The 22,097-nt window shown below is 36.7% G+C and overlaps 1 protein-coding gene across 2 annotated transcripts in view; it reads left to right on the top strand.

Annotated features, from left to right (window-relative positions):
• The window catches only part of ROCK1 (Rho associated coiled-coil containing protein kinase 1), an 84,665-nt gene extending 64,149 nt beyond the window's left edge, over positions 1–20,516 (top strand). The window contains exons 26-34 of one of the 2 annotated variants that reach the window (XM_058832662.1): positions 237–425; positions 587–752; positions 6,939–7,009; positions 10,751–10,839; positions 11,979–12,057; positions 12,176–12,437; positions 13,207–13,414; positions 18,184–18,225; positions 19,026–20,516. In XM_058832662.1, coding sequence (XP_058688645.1) covers positions 237–425; positions 587–752; positions 6,939–7,009; positions 10,751–10,839; positions 11,979–12,057; positions 12,176–12,437; positions 13,207–13,414; positions 18,184–18,211 — 1,092 coding nt within the window. In that variant the 3' untranslated portion in view covers positions 18,212–18,225; positions 19,026–20,516. The remainder of the gene's footprint in view (positions 1–236; positions 426–586; positions 753–6,938; positions 7,010–10,750; positions 10,840–11,978; positions 12,058–12,175; positions 12,438–13,206; positions 13,415–18,183; positions 18,226–19,025) is intronic. The other variant, XM_058832663.1, reaches the window with a different exon arrangement.
• Positions 20,517–22,097: the final 1,581 nt, after the last annotated feature.

Genomic DNA, 22,097 nt, shown 5'->3' with positions numbered 1-22,097 from the left:
CTTTGAAATTAAGTTTATATTAACCATGATGTACAACATGCATTGTTAAATTTACATTTGAAGAAATAAGTTTTGATGCTGTGTACTTTTCAGTATTACTTTGATTGTGAGTGAGGGTCATTTATGTTGGTGAAGGGATTTTTTTTAATCAGATCTGTAACTGGAGGAACTGACAAGTATTTTATGAAACATGCTGCATATACCATTTTCTTACTGGTCCTCCTTTTTCTAAACAGGCTGTCAACAAACTGGCTGAGATAATGAATCGGAAAGATTTTAAAATAGACAGAAAGAAAGCTAACATGCAAGATTTGAGGAAGAAGGAGAAGGAAAACCGAAAGCTCCAATTAGAACTTAATCAAGAAAAAGAGAAATTCAATCAGATAGTAGTGAAATACCAAAAGGAACTTAATGAAATGCAAGCGGTAAAATAATTTCATTTTTTTATCACATTGTGGAATATATATATGTGTATATATGTGTGTTGTGTATATATATATGTGTGTATATATGAGTTTTGTTTTCAAAATACTTGGCTGCCATGTTGTTGGTAACACAGTAACTATGCATGTGTGTATAAATACAGCAACTAGCAGAAGAATCTACATACAGAAATGAGCTCCAGATGCAGCTGGATAGTAAAGAGAGTGACATAGAACAGCTACGAAGGAAAATCATGGACCTCCAGCAAGGAATGGATTCTACCAGTGTTGCCAGTCTTCCAACAGATGAAACAGATGGAAATCTTTCAGGTATGAGAAAAGCAGATTTGAACTACTTGGTCGTGTTGCATACACGTAGTTTGGAAGGTAGTGTTTCAAACAAGTTACTGCTTCTTAAAGTCTTCTGGCTGTCTAATTCTGTATCACATCTCCACTTCCTTTCTTTCTTGTTTTGTTGGGGTTTTTTTGTTGGGTTTTTTGTTTTGTTTTTGTTTTTTTGTTGGGTTTTTTTTGTTTGTTTTTATTTCATACCCTGGTTGCTTATATTTAAGTTTCAGTTTTTTCTCATGTCACACTTCCCATTGTATGTCTTGGCATTAGCATTGTTTATATGGGCTTTTGAGGAAAGAATATCTTTACATCTCTTGTTTTTCAAGTACAGTGATTACAATGTGCAGTGTTTGGTGAAGAGAAGACAGGGCCAACATTTCTACAGCATTATGATTGTGTTTTATATCTTGAATGCAAAATTGTCCTGATCTTATATCTTCTTAGTCATGTAAGCTCCTCTGTGACAAGTCGCAATAATTGCTAATGTGAAAAATAATTGGAGGAATTTCCATAATAAATTTATGGTTGTATGGTACTCTGATTTAGCAGATTAAAATAAGAACATATAATACAGTGTAGCCAGACATTTCCATGTATCAGTACCAGGCACTGTACTTTGAGACCCACTGTTACACTAGTTATTTACCTCTCCCCTTCCCCAGAGCTTGAAAAGTGTAATCAGTTAGTACTTGCACATGATCCACTTCTGTATCTCTCAATACAGAAAAAAAATGTTTAGTGTAATCAGGTGTGCTTGACAATTGCCATACATCACAGCTACATATATCTTTCTTTGTATGGTTAAGTAATTTTTAGAATTCATTGTGAAATTTTTAATATATTTTTGACAAGTCTGAATTTCATTGTAGAAAAATATTTTTAGGCATCCATAGCCAGAATACTGTTTTGGGTATTTTATGACTTTAGTGGATGAATAGTCAGGTAAAAGTAAGTAGAATAATTTTAGATGTGTCTTTTCCTGTTAATGCACTTCACGCTGCTCAAATTGCCACATTCTAGAGTTTTTCCAGGAGTCTTAGAGTGATTGAAATTTCAGGTAGGTTATCAGTCTTAGTACGTGTTTTGATGTAGTTACTCCTTTCTGTGTCTGTTTTTGTTTCCTATCTTCCCCTAGTGTATTTTTAGATCTTTATTTTTGGTTAATACTGTAATGAATTTCATTTTAGGATAGATCTTTGTTCAGATAATGGGTATAGTCTTTTCCTTCACAACTTCCATGTTGTTCAAGAAGTCTTTTGCACTCTGGAGTTTGATCTGTAAATTGCCATCTTGTAGAGATTTTGTCTTTTGACAGCATCTTCAAGGCAAACTCTCATTGGAAATTCTTCGAATTATTAGATTGATTAAGGAACATTTTTCTTCTTAGCTGTCACCTGCTAGGATTCCTTCTGGTATTTCTGAAGTATCAGTACTTCTCAGGAGTTTTTCTCTTAGATAGTCATTTTCAGTGTTTTCCATTTGCCAGGCATAAAAAAGAAATCAGAAGAGTTTTGCTTATTAAAGTGGGTTTTTTTCTCCCCTCAGATTACAAATTGGAATCAAGCCTTATTGTTTTTAAGTGTCTCGTAATTGAAGAAGACTGTAGTTCATCATTTTAGAAATTTCAGAAAATTTCTGAACTCTTTTAAATTGAGAGCTTTAGAGTTTTTTCCTACAACAAAACAGACCATATTTATTCTACTCAAAAGTGTGGTTTTGAATTTCCTCACTTCCTTTCTCAGACATTTTCATTTGATGGCTGTTGTGTATTACATGGAAAATATGAATGCTTCTATCCAGCCATGGATACCTTCCTTATTTTTTTCTTAAGGGCAATAGTGTCACTATGACCCTATTGTGTCTCAGATCTTGAATGGACTGTAGGAAAAAGCTCCTTCTTTGACTGCGTCATTAAGGAAGGTTATTTTCAGTTTTACCTCTGGAGATGTATGTAGTCAGGCTTTCAGCTGCATAACCTGTCACTTCCATTTTGAGGCAGAAATTTCAGTCTGCAAGATCTTTTCAAGTCAGCTGTTAATTTCTGTTGTTAATTAGAACATCACAATTACTGGAAGTTCTGGCGTTCTAGGGTGAGGTGTCTACTCATTAGCCCTCAACTATTTCTTTTTTGATAGCCTTTCATTTCTCTTCTATTTTTGCCCTTTTTTCTATACATACCTCTGATTTTTTACTGCAGTTGTCCTGCTGGTTTTACTGTGTCATACAGGTAGGACCTTTAATACAAAGTATTAGGACTCTTCTAGACTTAGATCATGTCTCTACATGCTGCCTTTTTTTTTTTTTTTTTGGGTTGATCAGGATCTGAATAAGAACCAATTTGGTAATTAAAAGACATTAAGTGACATTAGTGTAGTTGAAGAGCCAAGCTGAGGACAAAAAAGGAGTGCAGTAGCATTATAAAGATGAAAAAAAAAAAAAAAAAAAAAAGCCAGACTTCAGAGTAGAAATACCCCATGCCACAGAAAGGGGAAATTATCCAGCACGTAGTTATTTTCTTGCAAACCAAGTAATTAGTCTACAAAACAGAAGGTGACATATTACAGCAGCTCATTGGCTGCAGTTTTGTTATATGATGTTGATTGTCTTTAACCGTGTGCCAAGTTCCTATTGCTTCCATAGCCCAAACATGGCCATTTCTTCAGAGGACCTTGAATATCATCTTGTTTACTAGCTAAATGTGGTGAATAGTCAATAGAACTCTCTAGCCAGTGCACTAGTTTGTAAGGCAAAGACACTCCTTAAAAAAAAAATATAAGCAAATAAATGGTTGAATTTTATAAAAAGTAATTACAGTATGATTTATTCATCTTCCTGTCACAATAAAAACATCACCAGGGAAAAAATAAAGATACAAAATAATATGAGCATGTATAAAATAATTATTCCATGGTTGCGATTCTGGCAATGGGCAGTTTCTGGTTTAATTGAGAAAAAAATTCATATTCACAAAATTTTAAGGAAAAAAATTCTCTATTTATAAACAGACATAGAGAAATGACATGGTATCATCAAAAATCACTTTACAGCTGTGTTTCACTTGGAGGTATTTTCTGTCTGCCGTTGGCCTACATAAATACTCCCTCAAATTCTGGTAGTTCCTAGGACAGCTTGCACTCTCCGAAGGTGGGGATTGGCACCTTTAGACAATCCAGGCTATTCTCAGGCTTTTGCTTACATGGGAGATCATTATGTGGATGAAGCATTTTCCTTGTATTCAATTCTGGGCATGTTTTGTTCTTCCTGCAGGTTTAACTGCAGCATATAATATTTTACAGCAAATGCTGTAAATCATCTTTTGTGCAAAGATAGGATGGAATAATAAATGCAGAGCATTTAAGTCAGCAGTTTTATTTGGCTCAGATAGGACTTGTGAAGTACCTGCAAGTAGCCTGAATAAACCTGAATGAACCCCAAAGCAAGATCCAGTCAGAAGTCCTTGGTGAAATCCATGTGAAATTATAGTAAGACAGTCTGCAGAAGGAAAAATCCAAATTGGAAGAATGGAAAGAACTAGCAAGATTTCCAGGTGTTTGGTTGCTCTGGAAGACCCTTAGGGATTCTTGGACATTGGAAACAGATGCTCAGCTATTCATGAGAGCACCCACATTACTTAGCTCCAGAACAACAAAAAGTCTCATAAAGCAATACATTCATGGTTGTCTTGTGTGATTTTATTGAAGTCTTTACTGTTACAACTCTTATCATCCTGAATCCCTATGAGTCCTGGTAGTCTGGATACTTAGCCATGAAGATGTTTAGAATGCAAATCTACATCTGAAAAATATTCAGAGATAACTATAAGATCTGTAGCCTTTATAGAATTGTTTCTTCATATCCTATGATTCAGATCCAGTTAGCCATCAGATATTTTTGAGGCGTATTTTGGACTTTCTGGATTGCAAATATGAGGTATCAGTTCTGGTATTCTTTCCAAAATACAAAAAGGGAAGCTGTCAGGCAATAGTTTTGAGCCTATTTTTAAAGACAGGAATGGAAGATTCTTTTTCATAGTCTAGATAGCCCATATTTTCTTAGTTACTTAATCAGAACACTTATAAATATTAGTCTTCTGGATCAAATAGTTGTGAAATGGCCAGATGAACATTTGCAGTTGTGCTGTCTAAGTCCGTCAAGAGATATAAAAATGTACTATAAATATTACTTGAGAGGAACCTTTGTGGTGAGGTTGGAATGAAAGAGCTCATCTACCCTTTCAAGAGTACATTTGGTTCCAGGACAAATTTTAGCTTTGTTGAAAAGGAGTATGTTCGGAAACTGTTACTTTTGACTGCAAGATGTTATTCACAGCTCAGAAATCATCTCTCATTCAAACAGAATTTGCCCCCTAAAATAGATGTATAGTAGACAGAAAAGAATGTCAATGAATTCTTATGAAATACCTAATTTACTTTCTACTTCTTCTGAAATTGTTTTCAGAACATGCTGAAATAGAAGGGAACCGAGAAAAACTGCTGTCTCTATGAGCATCTTTTAAAATTCATCATCATTGGATCTTTCCAGATTTTCATATGCCACAATTTCAAGAGATGCTTTTTTTTTTTTTTTTAAACAAGTCATCCTTCCTATATTCCTTTGGAATGGCAGTTTCCCATAGTTTGTTCTTTATTAGCAGTTGATCACTTTGTTTTGCAATGGGTTTTAGGATGTTTCTATAATTTCTAAAAATCACAGAATTTTCTCTTAATGTAAAAATTAATCAAAGTATTCAAAACAAAGTAAGCATTATCTGCAAGGCCTGTAGACATGGAGAAAATAGGTTTTCTTTTCCAAAGCTACCGAGTGTCAATAATTGGAGAGAGTCTGGGATAGCAGAGGGAGTAGGGATGGGAGAGTGGGGACCCTTACCCCACAGTCCCCAGAGTTCTTAGGCACATGTGAGAAGGCAGGGAGGTACAAATTTCCTTCATTTTTCTGGGAAGTTTTCTTACTGGAATGAGTTCTGCTAACATGCTTTTCTTCCAGTTGATAGCAGTAGTTTAGTGGTCCTCCAGTGTTTTGAAGCTATTCTATGTGGAGAAATGATAGGTAGTGATTCCATATTCTTAAGTGTACTCCATTTCTAAATATTGTCTGCTGTAATGCTAATGTGGGAAGGGCTTTTACATGCCTAACTATAATGCCTATCTAGGCTGTCAGTCCCATTGAAATTCTACATAGCAGAGCATGTGGACAATAACTTATATACATTTGAATGCATTTCAGAGCTTGCTGGGATACACCTCACATAGAATTATTCCTGAAGGACAAAAGGAGCCAGTAGCTCCTCAGGACATAAATAGTTGTGCAGAACATTTCAGAAAATTTTGACTTAATGCTTTTGAAGTTTTCAGTGCTAGTATTACCTGGCTTCATAATTTTAAATTTTAGAAACCACTCTCAGCTGGAAGGGCTTTTTAAATCAACAGTCCACATTAGGCAGAATGCTAATTTTCTTGTGGCCCTTTTTTGTATCATGCCGAATTATTTCTTTAGTTTAATGGTGGGAAAATATATCATACTACATTTCTCTTTGTAGAATTTTTCACTGAAAATTTGAATAAAACACTTGTCTCTTATTCTTTATATCCAGTTGATTCTTCCTGCATTCCTTATTTAATTATCTTCTATGCTTATCTTCTGTGAGTAATGGGACACCCATGTAGCTTTGCTTGCTCTTGTGCTCTCTCTCCTTTTTTTGTTTCCTGTGGAAAATGTGGATCTGATTTGTCTTACTTCCTGCATCTTCCTGCTGAGTATTTTCATACAGCCCTTCTGAATGTTAAATTATGTTTACATTGAAAATCTCTTAATTTAAACTGTAATACATTTTCAAAGCAAAGACTTTCCTGCCTGGCTCTTTGCAAACTATTTACATACAGTGTTAGATGTTGGCATCAGGGAAAACAGCTTTACTTTTATTGTGCAGTAACTGTGTAATCAGATGTTGGCTTGTGATGAAGCATGTATTAAATGCTTATATCTTCATTTTATTTAGCTGTGCTTTTTATTCTGCTTTGCTGAATAGGTAATTGCCCATTACTGCATGTAGTAAATCTTCCTTTCTAGTAGTAGTTTGCTTTTGTGCTTTTCTGCCTTACTATCATAAATACACAAAATTACTAAATATGCATTCTTTTAAACCAGAATCAAGACTTGAAGGTTGGCTTTCAGTACCAAACAAAGGAAATATAAGGCGGCATGGCTGGAAGAAACAGGTACAAATGCCTTTTTTTCTTCCTCAGTTTCCTTGGAAAGGTTTTTAGGCGTGTGGTGAAACGATTTTGTATCTCATATTTAAGAAACAAACAAAATAATTAAGAGTAATTTAGTGTATGTACTTTACTGAAGAAAAAAAAACACAAGAAAATTCAAGTTCAGTATGAAATCTTTAGTAATGACATTGTGCAAATTTACAACAGAGAAGGGAAATGCTTTACAGTGACTATCTTGGAACCATTAAAAATCACATTCCTTCTTTGAGTAAGCATCTTTATAATTCTGTTACTGAAAAAGAACCTCTTTGTGCAACTTGGCAGCACAGATTAGGGAATACCACACTTAAATGTTCTGAAGGTCATGGAAGAGTACATCACACTGTAACTTGCCACACATGATTTCCAAGGATGTTTCTATCTCCCTTACCTTTAAAATGATTGGTTTCTCTTGAAAAGAACTGATTTACTCTCAGAAGCTGGATATCTGTGCTGGAATTCCCACTCTGAACAAAGCAGACTTGTTTTGCTTCTGCAAAGGTTATGATCTGGTTCTTTGAAACATCTGATGTTCAAATTGAGATACTTAGAACCAGTTTCTGATTATCTTTACAAGCTTTTCAGTTCTCCCCTTTGAACATCTTATAGTACAACTAAATACAGAAGTGAACATGGTCTCTAGAATTTTTTAAATTTTAAAAACTAATTGTATGAAATAGTTTACTTTCCTTCATCTTCCTTATATTCAAAGACTGCTACTGGGAATGACTGAGTTATTCATAACACTTTTGAAGTAACTTTCTGATTCCTGTTGAAAGGTATTTCTCAAATGCTCCTATCTACATTCATATTCTACAACAGCTGGAAGTGATTCCTATAAAATTTAAAGGAGAAGGGATTCATTCCTGTCAAAGAAGCACTTGAGTGTTTGTATTGGCCTTTAGCTGCTGTACTCCTTTGAAATACTGCTATTTTCAGTGGGCTTCCATGGCCTTCTTTATACACTCCAAGTGTTTAAGTTCCAGACCTGCTATTTTTTACATCAATATCAGACCTTGATGGTTTGTCTGTAAGTTAAAACCACCACCTCTTCTGGTTTGCTGGGAGTGAGTGATAAGTTCTGCCCTATTTCAACTAATGGCCAGTCACCTTCCCCTGTCCCTTTGGGTAATGGAGGAACAAAAGCAGAATTTATGGGTTCAGGTAACCATTAACTGAAAGCACAAAGCAAGACTAAGACAAGCACAATAAAATCAGCCATATTAATAGCAAAAGTATTCAGAAAGAGAAGGTGCTTTATCCACAAAAAATGTGTTTACCACCAGGAACAAAACCAAATGGTGGATGCTTCCTGTAGATGTGTTTGATTGCTAAGGCTTCTTGAATCCTGTTATAGAATTGGCTGTGCCTGGCACTAATCAGGTAGCTTTGTTCTGTTCTGGATTATATAAAATACTATGTCATTTTTCTGTCAGAATGCTTCTAGCACCCTTTTATGGTTGTTTTTTTTAAAAAGGAGATTATTTTTGCATTCTCTGACAACTGAAATTTTAAACTCCTGATAAATGCAGCTTCTCCAGTGAAAGACTATCAGAATTTCTTCAGGCATGCCCAGTTATAGGTATATTTACTTACCTCAAGATATTTTAGGCAGTTAATACGTTCACACTTCCCTAGTTTGAATGTGCTCACACGTTGGAGGAATTTGAGCTGCAGATGGACATCTCTGTCACAAAATAAATTGTGCTGAAAAGGTCCCTTAACTAGCTGAGATTCATATCAGTGAAACACAGTAGTAAGGGACTATGTTCACTCACATGTGCATTCTGTTGGCTGAAATGTACTGTAGCTGGAACAAGCTGGCAGGTAGTCAGCTTCCTCAGGTGCTTCTCTTCCAAATTCACGTGCAGTTTCAGTTTTGTGAAGGGATATGCAACCTCAAATATAGGAATGCCCAGGTTAATTTAAAGGAAAAGCAGAATTAGGACTGTAATTGGATTGGTGTCTGAGGTGTTACAACTTGAGCTGCTGCATTTCTGACTCAAATGTCAGTAGCACTGATGTTTTTGCCCCATGACCTCTGAGTTATTTAGCTTAAGTTAGAAAAGGACGAGTATGGAAAACTTACTTAAGAATAAACACTTCAGTTATACTTAAAGCTAACACTGAAATGGGTTACCCTTATTTTTATCTGGGGCTTCATTTCAGCCCAAGTGAAGATGGTAAAATATTCTTCAAAAACCACTGTAGAACAGAACTACTGTAAGAAGATTTTATATATTCGCAACAGGATATTGATGCTGTTGTACACAACTTTTTTTGGTGAGGTTAAGTTGTTCTTTCACCAAGGCTTATATATGTGTGAAAATTGAATTCCGTTACAGTCAGAATTTGCATTCATGATCGTTGTCATCTTAAGGGCTTGCTCTTATCTCTGAAAGGCAAAGGTCCACACTTCAAAGATGAAAAAGGCATTCATTTTCTATTGGAGTGGATAAAGGAATTGAAGTACAAGTCTTTTTCTTCAGTGGAAAAAATGATGGGAGGCTCACACTATTACAGCTTAGTATTTTACTCAAGCTGATCAGGCTTTCTCTTAAGGAATTGTGACAAAACACCCTTTCATGGCTTTTTTTTGTATCTAATGCATTTCAGTAATTGAGATTTACAGCTGTAGCTCACACCTTGCACAGCACATTTAAAAAATGCTGTTGTATAAACTTGAGATGACTTTCATACTCAGGTTTTGAGGTCAGCTTCAAGTCCTATGTAAAATGAGGTTGAAACCTCCCCTTGTAGGAGGTGTAGACATTTATTCAAATTATCAAGATCTACATTGTGCAGAAACCCATCCAGTTACCTGCCACTACTTGGAATTCAAGATTAACTATTGGTGCATTCACTCTTGTGCTTTTCTGTCTTTTCCCCTCCTTCTGGGTTATATTAAATGTCAATCTGGAGATCAGCATAGGCAGAGCTGCCAGTTTACCTCTTCTTAATTCTCTCTAGTGTCTCATGTCTTTCAGTTCTGTCTAAAACATTTGAAACTGCAGGGGAGGGAGCAGGCACAGCTGACCCTGACCTTATGCTTGTGAACAGTTCCAGCAAAGATACTGGACTAGCAACTTACAGTGAAGAGCAGCAGACAATGAATTCCAGTCTTGAACTTACTGGGAAGTACTTAGGTTAGGGGTGTTTGATCTTAACTATCTCAGTGTATTCATAGGTACCAGACTTCTGTTTCTGCTGATTAATTTTGGCTCTTTACTTTACCAGTCCATTAAATTGGAAGTGTAGGAAATAGCAGGAGCTATGGGACTCTGTTTTAGCCTACCAGCAGTTTGGTGTGAAGTACCAATAAGTCCTGCAGGCTTGTAGAAGTAGAGAAGTTTTTTTACAACATTGTCAATGAGGGATAACTTTTGCATTCTGTCACTCTCAGTGATACAGTAAATTTCATAGTAACCTGCCAATAGTAACTGAAATTTGTGAGTTTGTGTACAGATGGATTTGCAGAGTCATTACAAGCATTTTAGAGTGATCCGGTGACAATACTGTCACTGCAACTGTAGCATTGTAGAGCTGTCCATAGTGTAGCTGCCTTCAGGATGATTTAAATATCTCCTGGTGTTAATTTGAAACCTTTCATTTACTCTAGCTTTTTATGTGGATGTGGGAGTATATTAGGATAAATAATTGCTTTTTAAAATACAATTTCAACTGTTTTACCCTTTCTTTCCACAGTATGTTGTTGTGAGCAGTAAAAAGATACTGTTCTACAATGATGAAAAAGACAAGGACCAGTCTAATCCATCCATGGTACTAGATATAGAGTAAGTAAAGTTATTGTTAGTTTTGGATACAAATTGACAAAAGAGTGTTGTGTGTGAAATAGCAGATAGTAAATCCAGAAGCTTGAAATAAAAATTTCGTAAAAAAATTTTAATTTCCCATACTAGTTGGAAAATGTCTATCTGTATTTCAGTAATAGAACTTCGACAGTACTTTTTCTTTGTCCTATGATTGCTAAAAGTTAGAGAAAAAGAGGAAGGATCATTGTTGTTCCAGTCTAAAACATTTCTAACTAGTCCAGCTGTTTTCTGTTTGAAATGATAAAATATATTAATCTTGATTCCTTTACATTGGTTATACATGAGGAAAATTGTGTCAAATGTCACTGAAGCCCCTCTCTGATACATGACTGTGATATTTGAACAGCTGATTGACATTATGGGATATTACAGAATAGTAATTGAAAAAAGGTTTTAGAATTCATGAATAGAGGTACCAGGGAGCAACAAATACAGTGGTCTGGAAGGAATCTCAAACTCAGGAAGTGTTTATGCTGCCAATTGCTCATAACCAGGAAAAGAGTTATTTTCTCTTTGAACTGTTTCGTACTCTTTTCATAAACATCTGCTACAGCTCCTGTTGAAAACAGGATGTTGGGAGAGATGGTCTTACCTACAGTCTTGACCCAGTATAAGATGATATTTGTTCCAGTTTAAATTTCCAGTATTTTCAACAGCTGGTGCCCCAGATTTCCTTTCATGATATTTTGTCATAGATTGTTCATCAAGCCATAATGTGATTAAGTAAAAAAAACCTACTGGATAGTATTTTACTTAATATGGTTACTTCCATCTAGATTTTCACTAAGCTTTTCCAGCAATAATGTTAGACTTCCTAGTGTTTTGAGGAAGTATTTGAAAGCCTTTATCTTAAGTAAATTTACCATGATGGATCTTGAATCCATTGTAAGATAACCCTCTTTCCATGCTGTGAAATATTTTGCTCTTACATGGGTAGGCAAAATCTATATGGTTTATGAATTAGTTCCTAAAATTATATTGCAGTGTTGAAGTAGGTCGTGTTGCTTGCATAATTCTAACAACTTCAAAGCAGTTTGGTAATTGTTCTGAGCTGTACATAATCTTCTAGCATTTTCTGATTCATGTTTCTTCTAATCTAGTAAGCTGTTTCATGTCCGGCCTGTGACTCAAGGAGATGTATATAGAGCTGAAACTGAAGAAATTCCTAAAATATTCCAGGTAAAAAGAAGTAATATTCTCCTGTCTGTTTAACTCTCTTGAAAAAGTGGTGGCTTCTTTGAAAAGGATATAAAAGTACTTAGTGTTTCAACAATAACACAGCAGTGTTCTTTTTCAGATTCTCTATGCTAATGAGGGGGAATGCAGGAAGGATTTGGAGGTAGAACCAGTACAGCCAGCAGAGAAGACAAATTTTCTAAATCACAAAGGCCATGAATTTATTCCCACGTTATACCACTTTCCAGCCAACTGTGAGGCCTGTGCCAAACCTCTCTGGCATGTCTTTAAACCCCCTGCTGCCCTAGAATGTCGAAGATGCCATGTGAAGTGCCACAGAGACCACTTAGATAAAAAGGAGGAATTAATTGCACCGTGCAAAGGTATACCCATGTTTTTTTCTGTTCTGTGTTCTCTGCATGGTTAAGCCAAACCTGCTAAACTACTGGAGGTGAATAAAAGCACTTCAGTTTTAAATTAAACCTAAAACTAAAGTTCCATGATTTTAGATGTGAAAGTTGCTATTAGAGCAATAGACTGTTACACTGCTTATGAACAGGCAGCTGTGGCAAACTTCTGTAGGGAGGCCTATGGTGGTGTAACTGGAGAGGTGGAGTTCTGCTGAGGAACCCTGGAAGGTTTGTGCCCAAGTACTGGGCAGCTCCTTGGTGCCCACACCATTCCCTCTGCACTTACACCTGACCCGTGCTAGGGACAATTGCAGTGCTGAATCACCAAGCTCTGCTGAGACCTTGCAGAGTGGTTCTTCAGCCACTTCAGAGACTGGAGTAAAAGTTTCTTCTCTGTGCTGCTGTGAAGTGGAACATTCAGGGTATGTACTCTGGAACTTGGCCAAAAGGCACCCACACAACTTTCCAGCTTATTAAAATTTTAATTAGTGTAAGTTTCTCATTTCTCAAATATTCATGTTAGACTGAAGAATCTTAATGCAGAATGACAAATTGTGTAAAACATTATATTCATAATCTTCCCTGCTGTTTGTTGTCTTCCAAAAATATATAACCCAATTCAATAGAACAATGTATATAGGTGCTGTTGTTCCTTCCAGTGGCACAGTTGCTGTGTCGTAACTCTTACTTGGATAAGGAGCTCTGTTTTTCACTGAATCATCTTCCTACTTTTTCCTTGTAGTGAGTTATGATGTAACTTCAGCAAGAGATATGCTCTTGTTGGCATCCTGTCAAGATGAACAGAAGAAGTGGGTGACGCATTTAGTAAAGAAGATCCCTAAGACACCTCCATCTACTTTTGTTCGTGCTTCTCCTAGAACTTTGTCTACAAGATCCTCAGCAAACCAGTCATTCCGAAAAGTTGTTAAAAATACTTCTGGAAAAACGAGGTGAGAAATAAGTTACAAAAACTACAGGTCATCTTGGCTAAAAAGCCCTCCATTTATAAGTCCTGTTTCATGTGAAATTGTGAAATAATTCCATAGTTATGGCTGTTGAACTGCTGATCTAAATCTTTGCTCAAATTCCAAAGGAAGGAGCAGAATTCTCCTGTTACTATGGTAAATTTATTGGTTCTTACATTTGGAAAGGTCCCATGGAGGTTGTACCTGGCCTGCCAATACCTGGGAGGGAGCTGGTTACAATTTTTTTCCTGTTTAAAGGCAAGGCTCAGTGGATATGTCAGTAATGACATTTAGCAGCAATGGTGATCCACAGTCATCCCATCCATGGATTGACTCTGAGCTTGTGTATGCTAGAAGTCTTCTGCAAAAGGGGCTGATATAAAAAACTTACAGATTCTTCATTCATAACTGTTGTTGGGCCAGTTCTTTTGTTCTGAGGCCAGTTAAGTGTTAATCCCATTCTTCCTCCCTGCTTACCCATTCCCAGTAGTCTTCTATCCCAGCAGTTGTTTTTGTGAACTGTTTGTGACCCTACGCACTAACCAAGACATGATGTAAAATACACTTTTTTAATGCTTAGGTTAATATAATCTGATTTTAACCTTTATTAGCTTCCTGATACAGTATGTGTGTTGTTTTCTCCCCAAATAACTGATTTAACTGACAGTGTGGAGTGGAAACTAGTGTCTCAGTAAGGAAAGAGTCTTCCCAGATTGGCAGGCTTATCAAACATTCCTGGCATGAAATGCAATAAAAGCAGACTTTCAGATATAAGAAGATATGGGATATATCATGAAACATTCTCCTTGGAGGGAACAGAAGAGAAAAAATATGAAAGAGAAAAAGGGCATTGATTTTCTTGTCCCCAAGATTCCCATCCCAAAACATAAGTGATCATAGAATAGTTTGGTTTGGAAGGGCCATTAAAGATCATCCACTTCCAGCCCACTCTGCCAGGGTGGATCAGGTTGCTCAGAACCCCATCCAGCCTGGCCTTGAACACTCCCAGGGATTATAGTTTTGAGATAGTAATATATTCAGTGAAGGCCTTCAAGATAATCCTATACAGGAAAATTACTTTCGGCCTCAAACACAAAGCTGTCAATATCAAAATAAGTGGTGTTGTGGGCAGTTTGATTTACAGAAGGACATAACTGCTGGTCACAGTTTTGTCTTTAAGATCATGCAACTGAGCCAGAGTCACAAACACTGAACAAAGTCTCAATTTACCAGTTACAGTTCAAATGGTAGGAATTTGACAGAATTGTGTAATTTTGCATTTTTCAACACCAATACTTAATCGAGTTGAACTTCTGAAATACAGAAATACTTCTGATTTGTGGGGAGATTTCCTGGGAAGAGGGCAGTTTTTCCTTACAGTCTTCAAAAAAATGAGGGTGAGTGCAGTGCAAAAGCATGGAGTGGTAAACCTGTGTTAAAAAGACTGTAAAATCAGGGATTGCTTACTAGTCGCATCTTCAGCATTGTACCAAATAAAGAAAAATTGGTAATTGTTATTTTCAGGGAGGCTTCAGCTATGTTTGTTATGTACTTACATGGTATGCACTTGTACAACAAAATCTTATCAAATTATTTGTCTTGTCTAAAAAAATGTCAGTTTCTCCCAACTTTCAGAAGGTTTTATAAAGCTTCATGGTGTTTCCAAACTTAATTTTTCCTTCAGTCCAAGGAAATTTTCCAAGATTGACTGAAAAATGTTAGACCCCCTCGTAGGCTTACCCAGATTCTGTAAGACTTCTAGAAGTAAATGACACCTGCGAAATTTAAAATATACATAATTAAGATGTATTGTTTAACATCGTCTTTATTTACAGTAGGTCTGTTGAAGAACTACTCCTGTTTCGTAGATGAAAAAATATGAAGTGCTGTATGTTTTGTATGATACAGTTATTTCACTGATAATTAGGATTTTAAAAACTAGTTACTAAAGGCAGACAAGGATATCAGAACTGGTTAAAGAAATCTGAGACTGACTAGTGAGATTTTTCAGTGAATCTTGGACCACATAAGACTGAAAGAAAAAGCCTGTCATGCTGCTACTTAAAAGGAGTAGGTAGAAAAACCTCCAGAACTGATGATGTAATTAATTAATTAATACAATTTTAAAAGAATTTTAAAAATGTGACACTGCATAATGTTAGTCAATGTACTCACCAAAAGAAGCATTAAATTAAGGATCTTTTAAAGCAGGAATGCTCTTGGACAGGAAAAAAAACCCATAAACAAACAGAGCAACTAATTCCTCCTAAACCAACCAACCAACTAGCCAATGGGTTTGGAAATAATAATTTTAATGTATCTTTTACTTGCATGTTTAAGACGTGGTAATTGGATAATCTAAAACAGTACTTGAAAGATGCTGATAGCACTGATACTGATTTAAAAAATCATTCTGTGTTCTTGATTGTGTACAGATACTTTCTTCCCCCTTGATGATCCTTGCTTTGTAAGGATAGTGCATACTTCTTTATGTCACATTTAGATGTTTAGAGTTGCAGACTTTCTCTTCCAAAAGACCCTTTGAATTGCATTCTTAGCATGCTTTCCAGTTATCCTTGTGGGGGCCTCTGGTAGCTGTAAAAACCAGCTTTCATGCATACTCTTACGGGAGAGAAATCCATTTGCTTAAATCAATTAATTGATTCTTTTTCACTCTGTCTTAATAGAAGTGCTGGTTTGGAGTTGCCTTTAGCAAGGACAAGTGTGCAGCTAATCTATTATAGAGGGAACAGATTTGGATATTTGAAAGTTTAGAGTAACTTTTAAAGGAATGGGCATGTTTGGGAACATCAGTTTCCCAGACTGTTGCTGTTATTAATCCTATTGGCATTGTCCTGTTGAGAGTGTTACAGCAGAAGCACAGAAATACACAAGTAGGGAATGGAACTTTTTTAAAAAATGAGAAACACCATTATTAAAGCTCGGTTTTTAAGATCCTTAAGATCCTTTAAGATACAATGAGTCTAATAGCTCACCAGCACCAGAAGGAGGACAGCTGCACATTCCTGAGCTTTATCTTGTGTCAGTTCATGCTTCACAGATTACCAGAGTGAATAGAACTGATCTATTTTTCAGCAGAAAATTAATCCAGGAATGTTTTGCCTGAAGGAAAGCCAAAAAAACCAAAGCATGACAACAAAAACAATCCAGCCCTAACTCCACAGAAGAAAAGCTTGTGATTTTCTGTTGGGCTCAGAAGCTGCAGTGGTTTGGGGGAGAGCCTCAAGAATGAAAGGAGGAAGGGTGATGGTGATGGTGACAGTCTTGCATGAGTGAATGTAAGGAGGTCAGATCAGCTGTTCCAAGTACTGCAGCCTTGCGTTTTCTCCATCTGTACAACCTCTGCTCACACCTTTCTCCATCACCCAAGGACATCTTCCAAGTTCTTGGGAAGAAATTAAGCTCTTATGTTTTCTGTCAATTCAGAAGTTAATACCTGCAAAGTATCTTATCTCTTTAGTTTCTTGAATTTATCTGACAAGCTGTGACATAGATCAAACAGTTAACATTTACTTTACTCTTCTAGACTGACCCCAAATCCATCAGTGAACTCGATGACATAACTGATATCTTTCTTCATGATGATGTCAAATACTGACAGAGAACACGTAATTTATTACAAGAAATTCTGTTTTAATGCTGCATATTGTAGTCACTGATTGTGGAGAAAGTCCTATTGAGCATAAGCCATTTAGAGAGGCACAGCACTTGAGCAGCAGGAATGCTGGGAATGTGTGTGCTGCTGTCTGTTCTGCTGCCTGGAAATGTCTGCAAGAGGCAGGTGGGGGCCCTTGCACCTTCCTGGTGCTGGAGGAGCTCCTTGGGTGTCTGTGACACACTGTTCCCATTAGACAGCTGACACTGGGTTGGATGGAGTGTAGTGGGGCCTACATGGCACCTGTAGAGCAATGTGAGCAAACAGTGAAAAGATTCAGAGTTTCACTGAGCAGAGAAGCATTAGAGAAAGGCCAGGTTGGAATTCTTCATTCTGGCAGTTATACTGTGGACATTTTTGTGGCTTTCTCAGCTAAATTTTTTGTGAGTTGTATCTGTGAACTAGACAAGTACTGCTGTGATGGGCTATGCCCAGCCTGTGCCCTGATACCGTTACATATTCTGTCCTGTGTGTTTAAAAAGAGGCGATGAGTTTATTTTAGGAGAATTCACTTCTAATGTACCAGTGTTAAAATTTAGCTTATTAAATAAATTTAGAGTGTAGCTTATGTACTGAACACTTAACTGGTAGCTCAGCACAGTAGCTGAGCTCATTTGACAGCCTGTTGCTACTTAGAGGGGAGGATTTTCCCTCTCTGTTTTCTTTTCCTTCTTTTCTGTCCTTGGATCCTAGGTAAGTGCTTGCAATGATCCATTTTCAACCCATCCATGAAGGTGCACAATTCAGTTTCTGACTCTCAAAAAAATGTAGACTAACTGTGCCAAGCTATTGAGTGGATCAGTGCACTGCGAAGTGCAGTGATTGCCAAAGCTGAGGACAGGTAAGTAGGAGGATGCTCTCCTGGGGTCAGGAAGGTGATAAAGCAGAGGAGCAGGCTCTTTTCCTCTCAGAAGGCAGTCAGTTATTGGATCAACCTCTATGAACTCAAGGTGCTGCATCCTGCAGTCCTCCTCCCTCACCACTTGCCTAGGTGTGGGAATAAGAGACGCAGCAATGATTTTTATGTGATATACATGTCTAGCTTTTACTAAGTGTCTGAAAATTGTTTTCTTATCAGACAGTATAGCAGAACTTGCCCTCGGTGATGGAGTCCTACCATGTAAGCAGGCATTAAGTATTTTGTTCAATGGATACAGACTTGAACACATGCTTGAAGACATTTCAGGACATTTCATTCAGGGTCTGACCCACCTTTCTTTGCAGTCTGTAGGCAGTGCTACCTTGACTTCATGGAGAGGTGTCTCAGACCCGTTGAAAGGAGCTTCACATATAAAAGTTCATCCTAAGTTCTATTCCTCATTTTAATAACTTATCACTAATGACAGTGAATCAGAACTTCATGATGAACTTGCTGGCATTTGCTTCAAGATGCTTCAAGATTGGAACCTACACTTCATAGCTTACAGTCTGCTGATTTATCCACCTTCTATTAGCACAGCTGAGGTCTTTTGTTTTACTATAGTTGGCACTTGGTCAAGTTAATGCATGTTTGAAGAGAAAAACAACCAACCAGCCAAAATTCCTGTGCACCTGATGAGCTCTGCAACTGCATGTGCGTTCTCTTAGCCTAGAGAACCTTTTCTTGTCCTGCAAGTGAAAGGTCACCTTGCATTGTCATGAATACACCCATGACTGTTGATTCTTAATTGCTTACTTGTAAAGCTGCAGTAATATTATCATCTGTCTGATGTCTGTGTTTGCTTAATGTTGTTTGAAACTGAGAACAGCTTGTGGAAGATGATGTAGGTATGATGTTAGTATTGTACCTTGTCATTTGAAAAAGAATTCTGTTAAAATAAAGTATTTTCTTCACTGAGGCTCTTGGCAAACACACAGTAGTGTTACGAAGCTAATTTTTATATTTGTTGTTAATTGTCTGTTTTCTTCTTTGTTCCACAGCTAACCACATGTACAGTGCTTAATGGAACCTCATGGGATGCAGTCAGAGAAACAGGGCTTTTTTTAACCACACAGAACAGTGCAGACGGGCTGTTGTTCCTTTCAACATAACTATCACAGGCTTCAGGGTTAAGATTGCTATTACTGTCTCCTCCTTGCTTTGGCACAAAAGCACGCTGAGGGTGTTTAATTGCGGGTTTGCCTCAAGGTAGATTAGATTAATTATTACTATGTAATGCAAGTTAAAGCAAATAAAGCTTAGCTAGGTATATAAAAAAGGTGCTGCCTTTTTGGATTTTTTAAAAAAGCCGACTTTCTTCGTACCAGTGAAAGAAAAGGACTGTTAACCCTGTGAAGGGGATATTTATGTCAAGATGAGCATATGAAACAGACCAGAAGAGGAAGGTTTCTCAGTGAGAAGGACTGCAATTGCTTTCAAGACTCTTAAGTTGTGCTCTTGAAGACTGCAGAACTAGCTTAAAATGAAGCCTTATCACTTGAACTTCAGTGCCTTCACTGCAGAGTTCTTTACAGCCTTAATGCTAACCACCCACTATGGAATGGATCAAAGTGTTAAATATTTTGCATTATGCTTTACAAAATACTGATGCAGCAGGTTTGTAAAGGGGGGAAAACAAGTAATTGCCTTTAATCTATGCATTTTTGCCAAGCCATACCGAATTATTTTATTGTTAGAGGCATTAGAAACTAACAGTAAAAAGAACCACCGAGTTTGGAAGCATATTTTGGGGTACATCATTTCTATTACTGTATAATGTATTGCCTTACAATTTTAAGTGATAACGTACATTAAGTTAACAAACATTTAAGAAATATATGCACTGTTTGAACTGTAAATTATTCTTAGAACACTTTTACTTGGTTTTACATTGTTCTTTTAGTGCCTTAATTTGAGATAATTGTATTATTGCCATGTCGATAAATGTAGAAACCTAAAACTAAACAAAAGAAACCTCTAAAAAACTATTGCATATCAGTAGTTTTTACTGAATTTTAATTGGTTGAAGTATTGTAGATGCTAGATGCATTTCTAAATTAAGTACAATCTTTGAGTGAGAATTCCTCTTACAAAGAAAGACTGATCCTTGTTCATAAGTCAAGAGATGTATAGGCAATGCAAAAAAAAAAAAAAAAATGCAAAAGCTCTGGGTAATTCAGGAATTTCAGTAAATGCTGTCAGACTCTTGCTTTGTAGCAGGAATACATTCATGGTATGGGCAGTATGGTTTTATTTTATTTTATTTCTTAACCAAATACCTCCTCAGTAATTTATAATGGCTTTGCAGTTGTGTATTGAATAAGAAGCACTGGAAAACTGATTCGTCCTTAGGACGATTTGCATGTTTCAAGTGGTATTGAAAGCCGCACTGATGGATATGTAATAATAAACATATCTGTTATTAATATGGTAATGACTCTGTGCTCATTTAATGAGAAATAAAGTAATTTATGGAAAGACCCTTTTGAAAATGACTGGAATGGTGTTTTCTCCTGACTGCAGCTTATACATCTTTGTAAGCATTCAGACCTTGCAACAGTTTCCAAGTACAAGGGACATTTGCAGCATAATGCCCAGGGCAGTCTGAAATGTTGGAATGTTGAGGTTTTTTTACTTTTCCTCGTGAACAGGTAAATACCATATTAAATAATGTTTTAATTTCCTTATTCTTATGGCCTGCTGTAGTACCTGATTTATATTTATTATTCAACCACCCTGAGCTGGCCTTGTGATTGCTTTATCCTTCATGATGCAGGTTCGATGTTTCAGAAATTCCACTTATTTGTGGGAGGGAACACTGTTCAAAAAACAGGGCAGTTTTGCCAAGGTGGAGGGTTTTGGGATTAGGCTTGTTGGGGTTTTTTAGAACAGCCTGTACATCCTATTGAAGCTAGCTGTCCATAAGTCTCCCTGGGTAATCCACCAAGGCCTGCAGAACAATAGAGCAGTAAGGCCAAATTATACGTGAATGATGGTATGTCCTTTGAAGGTTACAGAGCTGCGAAGTACAGATAAATAGAAGCCATTGATGTAACTTCAGCAAGTTCCTCTGTGTTGAGCTTGCAGTATCTGAATTATCAGCAGTATCAAAGCTGTGGCTGGAGCACACTGAAGACAACCTTCCAGATCACCAGTCACATTGACTGTGAGCTTGTCAAGCAATATAAGGGATAATTATGACCTGCTTTAATCTCCTGTCACATACTGGGAAGGGAAAAATATAGTAAGATGATTAAAACATCTTACTTAAATATGTACATTATAATAGGAAATTTAGAGCAGTTGGAAAGGCCTGTGGTCTCTCCAGACTCAGATTAGGTTGTGTGTGATTGCTTTCCTGTTTTCCTTTATGCGTAACTGGCTACCTCTGCAGGCTCAAAACCTTTGTCTTGAGTAATTTATTAATAAAAAGTAGTATCTTTCATATTTCATGAATTTGAAAATAGCATAAGCCCTGTTATGAATAGCTAATGACTAGTGGGAAGAGGGATTGTGCATAAATGGTTTTTGTTTTACAGATTGGCACCTACTGTCATTTCCAGAGTTTTTTAGTAATGCTGAAGTTCTGCAGTTTTGTTTTTTTTAACGTTGATTTTGCTTGGGAAAGCAGCAGCAGACATAATGAAGTGTAAAATTACATTGACTTGTATGTCTGAGATAAATAGCAACTAAAATGCCGTAATAATAAAGTCTAGACGTGCAAATTACAGTTTGTGTGTTCTGGTACACTGATGTTGGCACTTGTTTACTGTAAGCAAGGTGCCTGTCTACAGGAATAGCTACACTTTGAATAAAAAAAGCAGCCAAGCATTTCTACTGTTAAGAAAAGTAATGCTTACAATCTCAACTGAAAGGGATCTGAAACATGTAAGCTGTGAAGAGCCAGCATAAATCACCCTGGCTGCCTTTATACTGGTGAAGCTGTAATTTTACAAGCTGCTTGAGAAATCAAGTTCAGATTCTTACCTGATCATTTTTTTGTTGATTTGCCTCCGTCTTTCTCATTTTTTTACGACTGTATTAGGTTCACTGACATTGGTAGAATGTGAAAA

This window comes from Poecile atricapillus, chromosome 2 (genome assembly GCF_030490865.1).
Source record: "Poecile atricapillus isolate bPoeAtr1 chromosome 2, bPoeAtr1.hap1, whole genome shotgun sequence".
NCBI classification, from domain to species: Eukaryota; Metazoa; Chordata; class Aves; order Passeriformes; family Paridae; genus Poecile; species Poecile atricapillus.
The sequence above is the reverse complement of the archived record's forward strand: the minus strand, read 5'-3'. Positions and strand labels throughout refer to the sequence as shown.